Here is a 20,141-nt window from a genome sequence, read left to right as displayed (position 1 = left end):
GATATATAATCTTATTTGATGTAACGAAAGGGTATAGTCTTTTAAATATGATTTTTCAAACAATTTACTAAAGATCGGCAGCAAGGAGATAGGTCTAAGTTGGATGTACTTTCTGGGTTCCCTTGCTTTAAAAGTGGAACTACTTTAGCGATTTTGAGTTTAGTTGGAAATTTTCCTTTAAGAAATTTTTCATTGACAAGTTTTGCAAGTGGGTAAGAGATGTGGAGTTTTAAAACTCTCAATAAATTAATTATCATACTAAATGGACAAATAGATTTTGATGAATTGAGTTTTGTGATTATGTCCTCAATTTCCTTATTGGTGACTGAGGACACGAACACTGAGGTAGGGTTTTGGTTTTTCAGGTAATCTAGAGAAGATTTGGACATTTTTGGTATCTTTTTGCAACATTAACAAAAAATAATTAAAATATTTGACACATTAGTATCTTCAAATGAGATGTCACCGTTTTTATCCATGATTTACATACGATTGATAATTGTCGTTGCAAAACCGAATAGTACATCCAAATGTAACTATAATGAGCAAGAATATATTTTTTTCTGAGCATACTTTTCTCAAGTTTTGACTATATGTAGCGAAGTAATTTTGAGAATATTTGTGTTTGGTTTTCTTCAATTAATTTGTAACACGATTTCTAAATTTTCTGTGCAAGGCTACTGTTGATATCAATTCGCTATCATTTTCAGTAGATTTTTATCATGGGTTTTCATCATCTTTTGAATTCTACAATTTATTCAAGGTTTTACTTAAAATTTTGCTTCTTTGTTGGAACTATAAATTTGCTTCTGTACTCGAAGCAAAGAAGTAACAAACATGGCCTTGATATCTTTCAAATATGACATTCTACATGTATAAGTATGATATGTCAAGGTTCGATTCGATAAACCGATCTTTCTGGAAAGTTTCTAAATATTGTCCTTATATTGAAACTGTCTTTTACAGTTACAATTACGCCAAAAATGGATTAAAACACCTTCTAAGTTTCGAAACCGTTTTATGAAGTCAACTGATCAGATCGATTTCGATTTTCGCATGGGGTCATTCATAAAGTACGTACGCACTCAGGGGGAGACGGGGGAGTCGATCAAAAATCGTACGCTTGCATACAAGGAGGGAGGGGGTGTAATGGGTATTTAGTACGTACGCTTAAGAAATTCCTAAACGTGAAATTTGAGCTTTGCAAGCTTGCTCATTAATTGTTCATATGGCAGAGATTTTAATGGGAAGTTTGTTGCATATTTTCATCCTACCTAAAATCTGCTCTGTAGGATGAACTTCCGATAAAAACTACGTAAAAGGCTTTGCCTTTTAGAAAGCTAAATACAATAAGTTCAATGTTAAAGAATCTGCTTCGATGTGCTTCACGTGATTACATAAATTAGACAACTGCATTAACATATATTATAACAAGGAATGGTCAATAGGGGAAATTCCCTGAATTCCCCTGGAAACTCTCAATTATTTGTATTATACCTTGAAACGGGAGGGGGATGGGGCAAAAAAAGATATAAGCATACGCAGTGTACGCAAAAGTGGGGGATATGCGAAAAGCGTAGATGTGCGTACAAGGGGGGAGGGAGGGTCAAAAAGTGGCCTTCAAACTGCGTACGTACTATATGAATGACCCCCTTGGCAAAAAACCACCGTTACGAAAAATGCTGCTTGAGAAAGTTGCTAGTCCAAAAATTTCAAAATAGATAAAAAATACAAAAAAAGGATTTTCCAAGAATCTGAAGAGTGTGGTTGAGAAAGTTTGTTTTTGTCCACCCCAGTTTATTCGAGCTGGCGACGCCACTGAGTGACACAATTTTTACATAGAAATCACAAGGTATCAACTGTTTGAAGAGTGTCAGGCATGCAAATAAATTCGAAAAGTATAAACCGCACAAATTTTGGAGGCCTTGATACGCTTACGTGAAGGAGCAACTACGAACGAGTAACAGAAACTTTTCCGTTGCAAAACCGAATAAAACAAGCCGCCATAACTGTTTTATCGAATGCTCAGATATTTTTCGAACAAAACTGTACATATTGTCAACTGCATCTTAATCACTAAATAACCTTTGTATTACATTTTAACAGCATGGTTGGTTTGCTGATAAAATCTGCTCTGTCTGTCAACACAAGAGAACATTTTCAAAAGCACTGAGGCTAGAAATGATCCTATGTTGTTGCAATATTTCGGCAAATCGACCCTTGGTGTTCTTATAAAGTGTACACTTTTAAAAAACATTGTACCGCATAAGATTTTCCCATCCTGTCAACTAGAGATGTCTCAGCAGTTGGTGAGAGGGGACTGTTTCCAATAAGAAAGGGGACTGTTTAAAAGATTTAGAGGAAGACAATGCTCTTTCTTTCGGAACCAATCGTAAAGACTGTTATTTTCTTGGACACTGCCCGAATGTTATTGCTTCATTAAGGTACTAGGGGGGATGGGGGTTGGGCGGCGTTCCTCCCAGATCCTGAGCACCTCCATACTCCTATGACGGAGATGCTCAACAGAGAGAAGGGGGTCATTTCAAATGTCTGCAATTTATTGCGACAAATAACACGCGGCTATCTCAGGAATAATCTGCAGCCTTTTCTTTTGCTTTTGAAATCTCAAAGCTTGCTGCGAATCTGTGAAGTGAGGCTTTTACCCAAATGAGGTTCAGAATTGACTGTTGTTATGGTAACGTGTTATAAGCTAGGAGCTCAGTGACCAAGGACATTTTGAAAATGGCAAGCAAAGAGGAGGAAATTCAGAGGGTTTTCATTAATAATGTCGATTCTTATGCTGGCAAGGTCATCAGTAAGGTACCTAACAATTATTACTATGCTCTTCAAATATAAAGTGGTTTCAAGAAACAATATTGATTTGATGATCTCCGATCATGTATGAAAAGTGTAGGGGAAGGGGCTTAATGCTCAACAAATAAAATGCGCAATTGCAACAAGAGGAATCAGAAGTCCCTCTTGTTCCTCGAAAACCCTCTGAAGATAGCCTTGCATTATTCCAAAAGACCGTTTCTATTCAGAAACTTTCACAATTTTCGCAACAGTCGGAGTTTTTGTTATCTGTTCTTCTAAAAGAGGCGCGTTGTCTGTAACTCCATGCACATGCACTCAGGCCCAGAGAGAAATGAGACCTGGATCGATTTTTGGTTGTAAAGTTGTTCTCCTGTGTGAAAAGTTTCTGCTCCATCGGCAGATTCTTACATGTCATGTAGAATACGCACACATTCAGGTTGGGATTGCTGTTGTTAGTAAAAATGCAATGGAGCCTATATGACAAGGGGGCCAATCTGGCAAGTCTGTTATGGGTACACTTAAACTGTAATAATTACAGAAGCCCCTTTCACGAGCATACTTTACGTTATGGGGTAATATTAATCTTACTAACTGGCCCTGAACTTGAACTGAAACTACTTTGTTTGCTTAGTTTATTTTTCTTCTTGATTTGACAATTTCATAATGCTGCTGAGCTAATTCTATTCCAAATGAATTTCGATGAATTGTGTAGCTCACTCTGTGCCCACACCCAAAGAAATTCTATGCAAATTTTCCCCACTGCACTTTTGTTAAAGAGCTTTTGGCACATCCAAGATCTTTCGGGAATGTGCCACACAGGTCAGGAAGACTCCACTTTGATCTGTTCTCAACTATTTAGCAAGGGGTTCTGGTGTTATGTATAGATTTTACTCCAGAGTGGAAACAAGAGCTACTTCTATGCCAGAGGCTTGTGAGTGGATAAGAGCAGATATTTTCCTAAGAAAAAGCTTGTACAAATGAGCCTGGACTCTTGCGATTTTACCTGAGCAACCACTACAGGTTTAGACTGAGCAACCACACAACCTTACACAGTCATGCACATTAAAGACTTAGGTCTTGATGTTAATATTAAATCCAAACAATGCTAAAAGTATCTACAATGTTTATACAAACCTTTTAAAAAAACTAAGTTACTTTCATATCAGGCAAACCAGGGCATCCTGCTGTCCCTAGGCCATATCTGGCCCTCCTGTCTGGCTACTGTTATGTGAAGTCAATTGGAACATAAACATAATATAGGAGTATTTTGCCAACTTATGCAATTATTCATGCAATGTGGCCCTTTTTTAACAATTAATTGTCCACCCCTGATATAAGATTAGGTGGATAACAATTAATTGCCCACCCGATAAATTTTATTCGTTTAAAAAATTTATGTACACCGCAAAGGTCATTAAGAGCAACTTTGCCCAATGATCACAAAATTAAGTACCAAACCCATGTTAAAAATTCTTAAGCTGCCAAGACATTGGTCTGAGGAGGCTAAAGTAGTTTAAATGCTAAGTGCCCTATAGTATTTCTAAATATTCCCTATGGATTTGATATTCAATTCCCTTTTTTCCTTTGAGATTACTTATGTTTCCTGTGTTCAATATACAAGCTATGTATCATCTATGTCACTTGCTTGGTTCACAGAAGATGAGTGGAATGTGTTTGTTGATGAAAAATATATTCCACACAATTTACTCGGGGATAAACAGTAATAGAAAAATTTTCCAACAACATGTATCTCATATCTGTACATATCACATACATATCTGTAACTGAAGTTAAACTATAATGAAAATAACATTTAGCAATAGCTTGTTAGTATGGTTAGACCATTATTGAAAGTCTAATAATAAGCAGCTACATTGGAATCAGCCCTCCCCCCTTGAATAAGCCCACACCCTAAAGTAATTTTTGCAAAATAAACCCCTTGAATACGACCTAATGAGCTGTGGTATTGCCTAGACATCAGTAGGTTTCTCCAAATATATCAGCATTTTTAGGCATACTGACCAAGTCTTAAATAGAAGAAGACAATTTGCCCTGGTACTATAAAGTCCTCCTCTCCATAAAGCCCTTCCCCCGAACATTTTTATGTGAAATAAGCCCCTGGGGGCTCATAACAGAAATTTTAATTTGATATAAATATTTTCATAAATGTATTTACTTACTGTGAAACATTCCATCTTATGTCAATTATTCTTCTTTTTTGCTTTAAAATTAGCACAATAATGTAATGCAATCATTTTCACTCATGTACTTTTAGATATTCTCAACATCTTCAATTGGTGCAACTAATGAAGAATTTGTAGAAGATGAAGAGGAGGAAGACCAAAGTGACAATGAGGAGGCACCACCCAAGGAAAATTGTTACGAAGTTGTTGGTACTCTCTATGATAAATCTCAGAAAAATCCAGAATGGGTGAAAGAGACTTATGATGTAAGTAGCTTATGGCTGAAAATAAGACACACTGCCATGCATGAAAATAACAAATGACAAAAATGCAAATAAAGTATACAAATAGCAAATATTTTGCCTGGCATATGGAGTTTCATCAGAGCTCCATCTCTTTTGATTCTGATCATTTGCTTCTACTCCTTAGAATATAGATGGTGTAATAAGATAAAAAATTTCTTGGTAAACAATACCTTGTTTAAAAGTCTACAAAGTTTTATCAGTTGGTTTAGATTATTTCAGTGAAATTCACTTTTATGTGCCCAATATGTGATTAGTCCAATGTGTGATTTATGTTTCTTCATAATTTTTAAAACAGGTTTTCGACTTGTAAGCTTCTTTGAATCATCATATTTATTATGTGCTGTTATATTGTTTTATAAAATAGCTGTAGACTTGGATCTATCATCATCATTGTTGTAATAAATATAGCTGTTTTTAGCCTATTGTGTGCAAAGTTTGAATTAATCTAACTTCAATTTTCAGGATTCAGACAAGGATGAGTTATTGCATAACATCAAACAGTGTGACATTATAGTTTATGACATCATATCACATCCAAGTCAAGTGGATGAGGCTTCTTGGGTTGTTTCTGGTAGGTTGAAATAGTCAAATATTGCTTCATCATACTGTAAGAGAACCTTAGAAATGAAAGGGTATATTGAAAATAATTTCCTTTTTGTCAGGGCAAACAAGTGTGTTGCATGCAATCATGTACTTCACAATTTCACATTCCTTAACAATTGTGTTAATAACGTATTTTGGTTATCAGCTTTTATTCAACAAAAATATTTTTTTGTAACTTTTCTTATGTGAAATCTTATATGAACTGGTAGAGATGGTTTTTCCATTTTGTGTGATAGGAATGATAATTATAATTTTGAAATAGATAAAATTATATTATTAAACTTTTGATCTTGAGTTTTTTGAAATGCTAACTTTGTCTTGTAGCCCTTCATGCTGAATTAGAAACATTTGCAAGCCCAAAAGTGTTCATTTGTATCAGTACAGCTATGACTTGGGCTAAGAGCAAGCCAGTTGATGAGGTTTGCAAACACCATTTTTACTTTTCACAAGAACATTGTCAATTGCATTTCTATCTAAACGGAAAATAGTTTTCTCTTGGAAGCTTTTTAACTTTGCAAATTTTTAGCTCCTAAAGTTGTTTAGAGACTGAAAGTGGCAGTTTTTGATCAAGGACAGTCCAATGACTTGGACTGCCTTCTGTCTGCCCTGTAGCAAATTGGAACCTTGTGAAGCTAAAGACTGAAAGAAATGCTACCTTGGTGGTGTCCTCTCAGACATCCTTTTGTCCAGGTTATTTATGTGCCAAGCTATTTAATTTTAAGAAAATCTTTGAATGTTTCTGATTTTGAAAATTACTGTTGAAGGGTTGAAGGGAAGAATCCTTTAAACAAATATTTTGATGTGCCTGTCTGCAAGTTTGAAGACTCTTTAAACAGGACACCAGGACAAAGTTGTTTTTGAAGATTCCAACAATTTTTCTGTAACCCTTTTGAAATCCATGAAAATGGCTAATTTAAGATAACATTTACCTATTATAAGATTTGTTTTTCTACAGTTAGACGTTAGAAAGGATATTTAGTTAATTCATACCCTAGGAGAAAGGTAGACACAGTGGAGAGGGGAATGGGGTGCTTGCTGCTTGGCAGACCTGCCAACTGGAGGGCAGCTGGGGAAATCACCCCAGGGCCCATCCTGTCATCCCCACACCTCCAGCTAAAAAATTGGTCATTCATCTATAGACCACCAGATAGTTATAGATACCAGAAGTTGATCGAGCAGCAAGATATCAGCACCTTGGCAAACCATAAAAAGGACGATGTTTTACGATATGGATTGAAAAATGAAATGGTGCATCTTGTCTTTGCAAATTGCCAGTTATAGTTGCTTCAGCAAAAAGATTGGTAGAGCTAAGTAAACCTCATCTAAGGTTTTCCCCGGAGCACCATGACACAACAGAGGTTAAATGAGTAATCCATTTTATGCATTGAGAGCAAACCCACAAGAAAAATCAATTGTAGCGATGTATTGAAAACCTTTCCAATTTTAAAGGATCGTTAAACAACTTGCTATAGATGCCTCTAAACAGCACCTATCAATCTTGTGATAATGGCCAAAATTTTGCTATTATTGATAAAGTAAAAATAAGGGAGTGATTAAAAAAAGCACTTAAGTGACATTAGTAACATATCATCGATTGTAAGTTCTTGATTGCAAATTTGAGAAACACATCTATTGAAAAAGAAGTTTAAAGCACTTATAATTGAAAGTGTGCACTACCTAAAAGGAGTGCAGCCTCCAAAAACTTTTGGCCCCTCCGGCGCGGCGATGTTATTGTCTCGGGCGCATGTTTTTTATAATTTTCAATTTCTTTGTAATTATCTCTAATATTTTACGTTGACCTGCAACGTCCAAACTGACCAAGCTTTGGCCACGTTTAGTCAGCTTAATCTAATGATTTAATTTCAGAAAAACCTTAAAATCCGTTGTTTATTTCAATGCAAATTACCTTACACTCCCATGCATACTTATTCATTTATTGGAGTAAATTATTAATTCTATTACTTAATACTTTATTGTGATAACATTTGGACCCCAGTGTTTGGCTTTTTATCCAAGAAGTAAGTTTGTTATCTGTAAACTGATTATTATTTTATTAGATTCAATGAAGAATAGAGTTATCAAGAAGTTACCAAGTTTACTGTATTGTCAGTTTGGGTCTCATTCAAACCTTCCATGCCAGTTGCTTTCTAAAAAAGGATGCAACATTTCGAAAAAATTATTTCTAAATAGAATTAATCCACCCCTCCCTGGTACAAATTAATGATTATGATTATTCATCATGTGCATTAAATCTTATTATTTAAATTTCTTTGTCACAGGATGATCCCGAAGTTCCATTTACAGAAGAGGACTACAGACGTCGAAAGCCACATCCTAATTTCAAGACGCACATCAGTGCAGAAAAGCTGGTTATAAAACTGGGTAAAACAAACAAGTCCAAGCTCCTAACGTATGTTGTTGCATCAGGTCTAACTTACGGAGCTGGGGAAGACCTGTTTCACTATTTGTTCAAAAGTGCGTGGCTAGGAAAAGACCCGGCAGTGCAGTGCTTTGGCAACGGGTCGAACGTTGTCCCTACAATTCATATCAAGGATCTAGCCAGTGTGCTTGTTAATATTGCTGATCAAAAGCCCAGAGTAAGGTATTTGCTTGCTGTTGACGACGCGAATTCAACCTTGGAGGAAATTGTTCAGGTACGCATGTAAATCACTTGCAGTATCTGATACAAAATCCATTCTCTTGTAAATGATATAAACACTCCTACATTTTTAAAAGTTATTGAATCAGGACACCAAAGCGTTTACAAGAAATTAGTGCTTGTAAGTTCTATATTTTTTCAGAATACTGAGAGCTGGGACTTTTTAGTAAATTTATACCGTATTTATTTGATCATAACACCCTGACTGAGACCTTCATATATTTCTGGAGGTAATATGAAGGCACCCAGTCATTTTAAGCGGGTTCGGTTGGTGGTTCAGGCCAAGCCTTTCTGCCACCTTGAGGCTGAGGGTGATTGTGCAGAAGATGAGGAAGAAATACTTCTAGACGATGTTGATGACCCCATGCAGGACGATATTTTTTTCCTGTTGAACTTCTCATTTCTGTTTTAAAACTTAAGTAATTTTTGAACATGTGGTAGATGTTTCGTTTAAATTAGGCAAACCATTAGGAGCGTCATTTCAAACCAAGTACCTCTGCATTGTTTTGTGGATGTAGTTTGTATTCAAAGTTGGCTTACATTTTTTTCAGCCCCGGCTTTAAATCTAATGAATACAGTATTTGTGCAAATATAGTTTTCGTTCTGTTGCTACGGTTTCAGTAAAATTTCAAGATGAATATACTTTGTTTTATCATCCTTAGTTATTTACTCATATATCTTATTTCAGACAGTAAGCAAATGTCTAGGAAACGGCAAAGTTAAGCATATACACGCGGAAGATGCACTGCTGGAGAAATCTATAGAGGTATTGTGTTCTTACAGTATTAAAGTAATAATTGTCATCTGTAAATTTATGAATTTCTTAGAAATGAAGGCATCCTGTCCGCACCAAATGCTAAGTGCTACATAACAGTTGCATACTTCGATCTTAAAATGTTTATTTCATTTATTTCAAATCACTTCCTCGGTTTTTTTAAGTCAGTCAACTTAAGTCATGCAATAATTCTCTAATCTGGCAAAATGCGGTTATTAAACTGGTTTTTTTCGTTCATTCTTAGCTTTGTTCCTTGATATCTCTTATTTTCCTCCTCACATCTGATCGTTCTCATGTACCCGGAAGAATGCCTCTAAAAAGTCCTTTAATTTGTTTACATCATCATCTTGCTTCTCAGACTTTCTTCTTACATTAATGACCTTGACAAAAGGATGGTGCTGTTTTTATTTTTTGTTTCTTCTTCTAAGCATACACACTTTTCACAAATCCATCCTTTGATCTTGTTTTGAATCGTGTTTTGTGACAATTTATCAAATACATTAACCAAAATCAATGTGTTGATTTGGTAGCCTTGTAAAGATAAATTTGACATTACGCTGCTAAAGAAATCATTATCAATGAACATCGGCTTGTGTTTTTGAGCTTGAATTTATTCGCAATCAGATATTTGTAAAGGTTTTAAATTTCATTCATTATCAATTAAACCATACTGAAAACAACAAGGAACAATGAAAATCATCAGTTTCACCCACAGTGTTAGCTAGGAGCCTACTCGTTGGATACAGGTCGGCAAACTTATTTATCACTTCCACTGACCACTGGCTAGACAAATGCATAGTCAGTCGAATACTGCACTTTTCTAAGTTGATGTTTCTGCCTCGTATGTAGCTGGTGTCAATACCGTATCAAGGCTCTATAATTGACTTCAAACAGACGTATTCTAGTATCAACACAACTTTATGTCCATGAAAGTAATTCGATGGAGTGTTAGAAATAAATAAACATGGAAAATTATTCCGGCTAACATTTAATGCACGAGTGATCTCAAGGAGTTAGAACTCTTTACAGCAGCAGCCAACGTTAGTTTTGAAAAATGTAAGAGATATATGGCCATATAATTATATAATGAACGTCAGGATATTCAAAATGCGTGGCTATAGTTCTTTCAGGGTCTATTGCTGTATCAATGTTTATAAAATCAGTTCCTATGGTAGCTGTTCCTTATTTAAATTAATATTTAAGAAAAAAGTCTTCATAGCAAATATAAATCAATACCACAGTCAATAACCTCACAAACTTATTCACATTTTAGCCCGTACGTAAGCTTAGATTTAAGACACAGCGGGGAAAGAGTATCATGGTCTCAACGGAAGGTCCTGTTTCCAAAAATGCCAGTCAATTTGTAATGGTAATTTCCCAAGTGACGGAAGGATAATTCATGGAAAATTCCAAAGCCATTACTGAACAGAATAGGCGTTTCCTAGGTGTGACACGATCTTTTAGAGTAATTCCTGTATTATTTCTGTAATGTATTTATGGTTCAAAACTAAGGTTTACTGGGATGACCCAAGGATTTTGGAAGCCATGTGACCTAGCTCGGGTTAATTTTATTAATGTTTTCAGTGAAGTTTTTCTTTTGAAAGGTTAAGTATCAAGGTGATGACATGGTTTTGAGTTATGGACTTGTAGAACAGCTTTAATTAATCTTAGAACTACGTGCTAAACAACACTTGTTTCGTAGATCAGTTCTAAATTTGGATAACGTAAACCGGCGATTCATATGTGATATATTTGTGACCAAGGGGTGTATCACTCTCTTCAAACAGCGTACAATATTTTTAGAGTATAATGATCTTTGGGGGATTTTTGTTGAAACAAAATGATTTTTGCCAAGGGTGTATGAGATTTTCGTTGAGTGCTTTGACCCTCGTTTGTAACGTGGTTGAATTGGAAAATCTGCGTAAAGTACGGGGTATAATATGCCAATTAGGACAAATATTCATCCTTTTTTCAAAACTGCCTTCTGCGGTCTTCTTTTTGTAGACAAGATATTCCTTTAAATGTTTTTTGATAGGCAAGGAATTCTACTTGATTGTAAATATTCAAACCACATTTTGTTAAAATTTAGAATTTTTCAAACGCTGTTATTCTTAAAGCTATGATGCAGCGTAGCCGAACATCCATGTCCAGCACAGTTCAACGCCTCGAGAATCAAGCCTGTCACTTCTGAAAAATAATTGCTATTCGAACGCATCGCGATTATTAATATTGTATTGTTTTCCATTTTTACAGCAAGCAGATTTCGACATGCTTCTGGTTAACCTAAGAATGGATGCAACATTTATCAAAGAGGGGATGAATATCAAATGGGCAGCTGCCGTATGTCACCTTGAATTTTCTAACCCATTTATTATGTGTCGTACAATAAAATTGCAATGCATTGAATTATCAGTGCTCAGTCAAATACAGTTGTCATGCCATGATTCAAGCTTTGAAGTTAAGCTCTGTGTTTAATTACATTATTAAAGAAGGAATTGAGAATGAAAGTGTTACAGATACCTTTAATCCAGGTAGCTCTGATTTTACAGGTAGCATGGAGTATTTTAAGCGCATTGCTGAAAACAAACTCCATGTTATTTGCGACACTCCTCACTACCGAATCACCCATGCTTGAATAGAAAAAAGTTCTAAGTAGAAGTTAAGCAAGTTTTAGTTAACTGTCAGCGGTCTCATTGACTTTTTTGTTAGCCAAAAAAGGCAGCAGTCAGTTCATTAAAATATTTAGTTTTGTGAAATGGGTTTTGAGGCGTTATAAATTTCTTACAATTGAAACTTCTGTGAGATGTTTTTGAAAATTGCATAGCTTAATAGAAACTATTCTGCAGTTTATTTGCAAGAGTGTTATACTTGCAAAATTTATTCTTTGAATGAAAACTAAAAATTTTAAAAGTAGAAGTTTGAATGACTCGAGGATGCATTTTTGTGTTTTACAGGGTGGACTCCCGGCGACAATCGACAAGATAATAAAGGAGTACAAACAGACTCGAGGCTTATTGGTATGTGAAATTGTTTTCGCACAGAAAAAGCATTGCACATCTTGTTTATATAACCAAAAGCATTGATTTTTATTTTCAAAAGAGAAATTGAATGTATAAGGTTAATAACCAAAGTGTAAAATTGATTACTACAAGTTCATTTCAGCCCTTTCACAACTATAGAATGGCACTAGATGGATGCTTTCATTGCTTTTTGCAAATTGCTTGCAAATTGGAAATGAAATTGCATAATTTTTAACAACCAACACCAGAATATGACCCCTGAAATCTTTAAAATCTATCTCTGCCACATTGTATGCTATAACTTACCGGAGGAAAAATTCCATACCCTAAATTATTTAGAGGTTTTGCCATGTTTTTGCATTGGTTCTCATTTTTGTTTCAGCCAATGCGTGCTTGTGTCTTGGGCCCACCTGCAAGTGGGAAGACAACTGTCGTCAAGCAACTTTGTGAGCATTACAAACTGCATCACATCAAGATCCAGGATGTTATCAATGAGGCAATTGATGAGCTGGTGAGACCAATGCATGTTTACTGCCTTATTCTGTTCTTGCAGCCGATTTTTGCCTAAAATGATAAATGGATAAGGAATATGAAGATTATCAACTAATTCTGGGAGATGTTGACAAATTGTAAATCCGTCTTTGGTATTGTATTAACCTCTCCTTGGAGCCATATATTAATCATACAAAATCTTATATTTCACTGCAGTTTAAATATCATTCTTTTCTTAGGAAATTCCATTGAACATTGTAATTTCTGAAACCTTTTATGCTCATTTGATAAAAGCTTAACTTTATAGTACAGATTGATTTATAGCAGTGTAATTTTGAATAATATTGTTAATAATTAGTTTTTTATCAAATTTCAATCTTAGTTCCTATCAATTTATTTAACAATTAATTCTTTATAAAGTTTTTTTGTTGTATTATGATATCAATTGGTCATTTTGGCCGTGGAAGTCTGCATGAAAATATTGTCAGTTGCTTTCCAGTTACAAGCAAAGTTGATCAATTTTTCCTAAGATTCGCAAGCAATTATTTGACATCTATCTATCTCAAACCTGCTAGATTGGATTTTTATTTTTTAGGAAAAAAGTGCTGCTAGAGCCGACCAGGAAGATAACGAAGAGGACGATTTGAAAGCACAAGAAGCACAAGAACTTCTCGATGACCTAATTCAAAGCAAAGAACGAAACAATGGTACAAAGATTACATTTTTTTACTTGACAATTACCTGTTTGCTAATTCTATATTCAAAGTGAACCCCTAATTTGTTTTAACATATATTGCTATTTTATAAAACTGAGTTACACAGCTGCATAAAAGTACCCTACACCAACTTTACTTTGACAACTACATACATTGCTTATATTTTCGTGGCTTTTAGGTCGTTATGAAGACCAGTACATACTGAAGTTTTTCAAGGACAAGCTTCACTCGATGCCTTGCCAAAACCAGGTATGTTGTTTGAATCATCAAACTGAAACTGCATGGCCCTATTTCGGGTGATGAGGCCAGCCTTTGTTCGTTTGATTTGACCAGCCAAACATTATGATGTAGTCCAAGTTCAATTTTATGTGTTTGCTTGGATTACTTTGCTTGATTCCTTCGAAATATCTTCGAAATATGTTTTCTATATTATTTCTCTGTAACTAAGACATGTCATCGTTTGCATATTTGGACTTGTTGCTATACATGTCTTTTTATACTTTAGTGAGTACTTTATGTTCTGTTGTTCTTTAAAAAAACAGGCATGTTTTGGAGAAACTAGATACAGCCTTTGTTTTTACTTATAATATCAACACTATATATGGCTTTTACTGCCCAACTTTAAAGTCAACTTCTCTGTATCCATAGATCTCCCTTAATTCTTAGTTGATATCAAAACTTTCGCCACCAGTTCATATTTTTTAAATTGCTTCATTGAGTTTTTTGTATTGAATATGCTTTTCTTTAAACAGGGCTTCATTCTTGATGGCTTTCCCAAGACTTATGAACAAGCCAAAGAACTTTTTGCAGGTAACGCCCGCAAATATCAATTGATTGTTTAATCGCCAGTTATAGAGTAGAGTATTGACAAGACTCTTTTAATATAACGTATTTGTGTTTTACTGCAATATTTTTATGAAGGAGAAGCTCAGGGATAGTAGTACGTTTTGCTGTTACACACATCTCCTTGCATGTAGAACGGTATGCTCTTCACTGTTAATAGCTCTGTTTCACTGTGGTCGATGTTTTATGGAAAGACCCGTGCATACTGTGGTCTGTAGAGCAGGGTTATTCTAATTGCCTTGCGTATGATGTGGATACAATGCGATGAAACAATATTTTTATAACTGATACATGGGCGGCTTGGAGTAAATTGTTGTTGGTATTACTTTTTGAAATGTGTGGAAGATGCACGAAGAAGGAAAATCGATAATTTATTTATGATATGAATGAATTTGTAACCTTCTCAGCTGGGGGTATTGGGGTTGCTGCAAGCCCCACATTTGGACCAAGCTATACATTGGGGAAATATGTATTCTTGCTGAATCCAATCTTTGTGGTGCAGACGTTTATTCACGTATAACACATGAAACACAGCAAGTTTCGACTTATAAAGACATCGTTGTTTTCATGAATTATTTTGTGTATTGTTACCTCAATAGAAATAAAGTGTTTTGTGTCTTGTGCTGTATCTCGCATTTTGAAAAATATGTTTCACACGAGTCTTTGTTTCGTCAGCGGAAAAAGACGACGATGAAGATGACAATGAAAATCAACCCAAATTCGACGAAGCCACAATGCCAGGTCAGCATCTCAGAATCTAGATCTGTGTCTATTCATATAGAAAATGGCATTTAAACCTGAGATGCATGGTAATTTTGCTCTTTTGCATAACGTTTATTCGGCAAACCTCTTGTATTAAACCCCTTAAGTTGATCTCAAGATTATTAGTTCAAGAAGAAATATATAATTTAAAAGAAGAAAGTTGATAAAATTTTAAATGAAGGGATGATTGTAGGATGGTTTATCAGCGGATGTTCAAATTATAGGATGGTTCTTGTTTTCCTAGAGATGCATTTTATTTTTGTCTCTAACAAAACATTGAGCATAATTTTCTGATTGAAAAAGCTCATAAACAGGTGTAATTTTAATTTGAATTTTATTGCAGTTGACACCTCAAGAATGTCAAAAAAGCAAGTATCTTCTCTTTCTTAGAACTTTAATCTTCCTCTTAAAGTATGAAGAAAGCAATTTGATTTCTACCGCCTTTTTCAGAGGTTGTTATTAGTCTCGATGCCCCAGATGACTTTCTCAAGTCGAGGGTGATGAATCTCCCGGAAAGTGTGGTTGCTGGGACTCACAACACGGAAGAGGGTCTCTTAAGAAGACTGGCTGAATTCAGAGCTGTCAATACTGAAGATGAAACTGTTCTGAATTACTATGATGAGCTGGAGATCCATCCGGAACATATTGGTGAGCGCTTTTAGAATGCTAACAAGAACCTGAAAAAGTGTAAACTAGTATTTTAAATTAATAACATCGGAAATGGCCAGCTTAGGCATATCATTGAATTGACCTCATAAAGCCAGAGGAACACTGAAAACTGTAATAAAAGAGCACCTCTTGATGTGCTGCTCCAAACGAGCTAATTCACGTTGTGACAAGAGCTGGAGAGCAGTATACCCAAACAGTGATAACGTAGATCATTTGTATAGCATGCAAAGGCGGTCGTTTTACATTGACACCGTATTGGAAAAGGTGAATTGCCCGAAGCTGTTTTCAAGAGAAAGACATACAAGTCACTTGTTGTGATGTTTATCACTTTTTTTGTAGAAACAGTTCAACCATGCATTGGTTTACTCGTCGGTGAGAAAAAGCAATTAATGCCCGACAGAGTGAAACAATCTAAAGCTCAGCTTTAAGATAATTTTTGTATTTGTTTCTACCAAGCATCCGAAGGTAGTTTTTAGGACACTGAGAAGCTTATGCCTATCGAGCAGTATCCCGGTCCTTCCTCTCGATGTGACCACACCTCACAAATCCTATGCCTGGAATTACAGAGAGCTGGCGAATCTCCTCACTCTTGGTAGAAGTTTTGTAATGCCAGGGACTCGAACGACGGACCCTTGGGTCTGTAGTCAGCGCCTCTAACAATTGAGCCACCCTCGCACCTGATTTGGAACATTAAGAATATTTGGAACATATCTTCGGCTCTATTCTTTCGACAATTTGGCTTGTTTGCATCAGCTATGACATGCAATAGACTGGAATGTTTTTATCTAATCGACTGATGCTGTCAGTATCGACGGCTCTTACGTCCCAATGACTCAGTAAAAATTAATTTAAAACCTTTTCCTCATCTACCTTGATTTTACTTTCTATAGCTCACCGTCTCCTTATTGTGTTACTCGCCCACATTCTTCTCGATACATCTCCTCATCCTAAACCTTCCTCTTAACATGCAATCGTCACTTTTGTTTCGCTTCTATCTTTTTGAAAAAGGTTTCTTGTGAATGGGATCCTAAACTCTAGAACAATCTTGTATGCAATAGTTTTTTGAAATAGAAATAATTCTGTTAAGCTTTATATTGTATTTATTTAAGACATAACTGTTGACACCGATGAAAACATGAAAGAAACTGTCGAAAAGATCATCAAAATCATGGGAAGCCCTCGGAATTATGGTATGTTAACATTTCAGATTTTATATGTGAAGTTGCTGTACGGATATATTAATGTAATTCCTTAGATAAAGTCATATTCAGTAACCAGTGCGCTGCCGCAATCCTTACCCGAAATTCATGGAACACCCAGTGACTGTGTCTTGCCTTCTAACGTCTCAATATTTCCCTTTGATACAACCACTTCTGCGCTCCATTTCCGTTATAAGACTTGTTGGTTTGTAACGTAGCTTAAAGTTATGAAACCACAAAAAGGGAATTTGAAATACCTACTACCATACATCTGGATGCGTCTCCTAAGATTAGCGGGTATAGGTGTTTTATTGCAACGCTAGAAGTAGAATATTCTTGTTCTAAAACAACTTGTATGATTTATGGCTTAATACTTTTTTCTCTATACAAAAGTACACTATTAGAGTAAAGAAGGTCAAAGACATAAAAGAATGTTTGACATGACATAAAGATTGGCCAGTATTATTTGTTTGTTTTATTGATTTCCAGATGATTTTAGCCCTTATTACCCTACATATTAAGCGCTTGCTATCATAAAAATTTTTTTAACCTTTGATATGTTTCCCCGGTGCAGCCTAAAGCTTCTGTGATAGCCAAGTCTCTGTAGCAAAAAAAAGAAGGATTGAATCATAGGTTGAGCCTTTTTGCCACAATTTCATGCACGGCATCCACTTTTGCCAAGTTCTTATGGGGAATGTTTCAATATTTTAGGCCCTACACCAGAGGAGCTGGCTGAAATGGAAAGGATGGAAACAGAAAAACGAGTATGCAGTTTATGGTTAATTCTTTAGCTATAATTAAATTGTATTTCTTTTCCATTTCAAATTGTTTTTGTAAGTTTAGAACTTTTTAAACTTGTATGAAAGATAGGTAGATATCGAAAATTGCTCTTAAGGAGGAGGCTTGCAATCATCCATCATCGGCACAAACTAACGCATATTAAAACAATTTCTGCTTTCTTTCAACCCATTGTTTGCTTCATCTTATTCTTATCATCACATCATATTTTTAAATTATCTTTTTCAACTGGCAAGTTATTGATGATATTTTCTTACCTGAATTTGCACGTCATTTTTTTTATTAGCTTGAAAAGGAGAAAAAAGACCGCAAAGAAAAGGAGGAGCAAGAACTTCTAGAGGCTCAGGAAAGAGCAAAGAGATTGGAAGAATGGGTAAGATATCTGTTGCATTTTTGATTAACGGATGTTCTTACAAGCAATTTATGGCAAAGAACTAGAAATTAAAGGCTAGAAATTAATAGAAAATTTCAAATGCATAACGAATTGACCTTTATAATATCATTGCTCAGAATATGATAGGGGTTCATTCTAGGATAATTTTTTCTTCAATATTCTTCACTACCGTGGGAGTTCCGATTTCTCTCTGTATTTCTGTAGACCATGCGAAATACTTTGGCCGCCTCTGCACTTTCCATAGTTTGCGTTCACACTCTGTATCCCTACTAAGCTTTTTAAAAAGTGAGGCCAAGGCCATTTGTTCATTTGTTTAACCGGCCATTTTTTCTAATTTCAAGTCACTTTTGTTTTTAATCAAGATAAATCATTCTAATTGAATTCAATTGTACGGAGGGTAAATAGAATGCTGTCTCGCCCAAAGCCCCCATAAAATACCGCTGCTAATTTTCTATATGTATTATTTTATTATTTTGCATTCTCTTATATTTGTCTTATTTGTAATCTATAACAGTATTCTTGTTATGTATGAAATAGTACTCTTCACGGCCATATCAGCTTCGTAACATAATACCATTATCAATCATTATTTAGTCTATCCTATGTTACAGTTTTGTATTCACCTGAACGCGCAGTGTCCTAAAGTGACTAACGGCTGGATCAGAAGCAGAAAGAAACAAGCAAAATGTACATTGGGCTGATTTCTAATTTCTAATGTAAAATAAATATTTCTTGTAGTGTTAATGCAGATATTAAAATGAGTGCCATAAACTTTTCAGTCATTTGTTATTTTTGTTGTATCTTAGAGGGCCAAGCTTAGCGAAGTGAAGAAACAGGAGGAAGAACTACTCGAAATTCAGTCGATTCCTCTAAGGAATTACCTCATGAAGCACGTGATGCCGACTCTAACGATGGGCCTAATAGAGTGCAGCAAACAGAGGCCTGATGATCCCGTTGACTTCTTGGTAAGTCACGTAAACAGTTATCCATATCTTATCAAACATTAACTTGGCATTTCCAAAGATTATTTCGAAAAGAAAGTAAGATCTTAGCATTAAATGAGAGATTTATGAAGGGTGCTCACCAATATTTGCTGCAATCAAAAGGCGCTCGCGAGTTGAAGTTCAAAGCACGATTTCAAATGTCTTGTGAAAAAAGCAAGCAATTAATTGTTTGTTTTATTCGTCTTGGTTTCTTTTCTATTTTCTTTGCCTCCAAGTGATTTTTTTACCTATCATAAGTTCTTTGCCACGCAGTCATTTTTTCTTGCTTGAGTCTAGATTGCAATGTTGTCAAAATTTGGTTCAGAATGGACAGATAGAATAGATAGATTAAGTAATCAAATGAAACAAATTAGAGCAAATAAATTATACGTTTTTCATCTGTTTCTCTGTTTGTCTAGAAAATGGCTGATCTTAGTTATTTTAGATCTAGCTAGATTCACTGCTTTGGTATTTTGTATGTATTTGAAGTCTTAAAGGATATTTTTGGGCTAGTTTTCCCTTCCCGGTGAAGTGGTTTTAATTTTCTTCAATTTTCTTTCTAGGCCGAATTCCTCTTCGAGAATAACCCTCAAATTGATTGATTGAGAATTATCCTGACATTTCGAGCATTATTTAGTTTATGTACATGACCCTATTCCTTGTTTTGACTTTGTATATAAAGAAATTTCCGAGAAAAATCGTATATTTATTAGCCTCTCGCTGTTCCGGGTTCACTGCATGCTTCGGCGTGGTTTTACAACCATTGTTACAGGAAAATTGATCTTCAAAATTTTCATATATGTGGCTTTGGATAACACAATCTTTGTTGCGAAGCAAACAGCGAAGATATGTTCCTATTGACATTTAGCTTCAACGCCCAGCAAATTTTCTTGGAATACCAAGCAGTTGGCGTTCTAGTTTTGTGT

At 35.3% G+C, this 20,141-nt stretch overlaps 1 protein-coding gene across 1 annotated transcript; it reads left to right on the top strand.

The window, feature by feature from the left end:
* The first annotated feature begins 2,662 nt into the window (after positions 1 to 2,662).
* Positions 2,663 to 19,913, top strand: LOC135683862 (adenylate kinase 7). Its single transcript, XM_065199247.2, has 19 exons — positions 2,663 to 2,820; positions 5,090 to 5,263; positions 5,765 to 5,873; positions 6,230 to 6,324; positions 8,185 to 8,559; positions 9,253 to 9,330; positions 11,593 to 11,679; positions 12,294 to 12,356; positions 12,742 to 12,870; positions 13,447 to 13,558; positions 13,746 to 13,816; positions 14,320 to 14,377; positions 15,086 to 15,151; positions 15,623 to 15,820; positions 16,951 to 17,031; positions 17,752 to 17,804; positions 18,125 to 18,211; positions 19,039 to 19,197; positions 19,779 to 19,913. Exons 1-19 carry the CDS (start codon positions 2,743 to 2,745, stop codon positions 19,815 to 19,817), a joined length of 2,112 nt encoding a protein of 703 aa, XP_065055319.1. The 5' UTR covers positions 2,663 to 2,742; the 3' UTR covers positions 19,818 to 19,913.
* The last annotated feature ends 228 nt before the right edge of the window (positions 19,914 to 20,141 follow it).

This window comes from Rhopilema esculentum, chromosome 10, assembly GCF_057945365.1.
Source record: "Rhopilema esculentum isolate cy_ngs chromosome 10, ASM5794536v1, whole genome shotgun sequence".
Classification (NCBI taxonomy): domain Eukaryota; kingdom Metazoa; phylum Cnidaria; class Scyphozoa; order Rhizostomeae; family Rhizostomatidae; genus Rhopilema; species Rhopilema esculentum.
This window is presented reverse-complemented; position numbering and strand designations above follow the sequence as displayed.

Excerpts from the sequence above, each read along its gene's own strand:
- LOC135683862 (XM_065199247.2), top strand. The coding sequence starts at position 2,743 with ATGGCAAGCAAAGAGGAGGAAATTCAGAGGGTTTTCATTAATAATGTC. Across the intron at positions 5,264-5,764 it reads GGGTGAAAGAGACTTATGAT|GATTCAGACAAGGATGAGTT; the intron begins GTAAGTAGCTTA and ends TTCAATTTTCAG. Across the intron at positions 12,871-13,446 it reads ATGAGGCAATTGATGAGCTG|GAAAAAAGTGCTGCTAGAGC; the intron begins GTGAGACCAATG and ends TTTATTTTTTAG.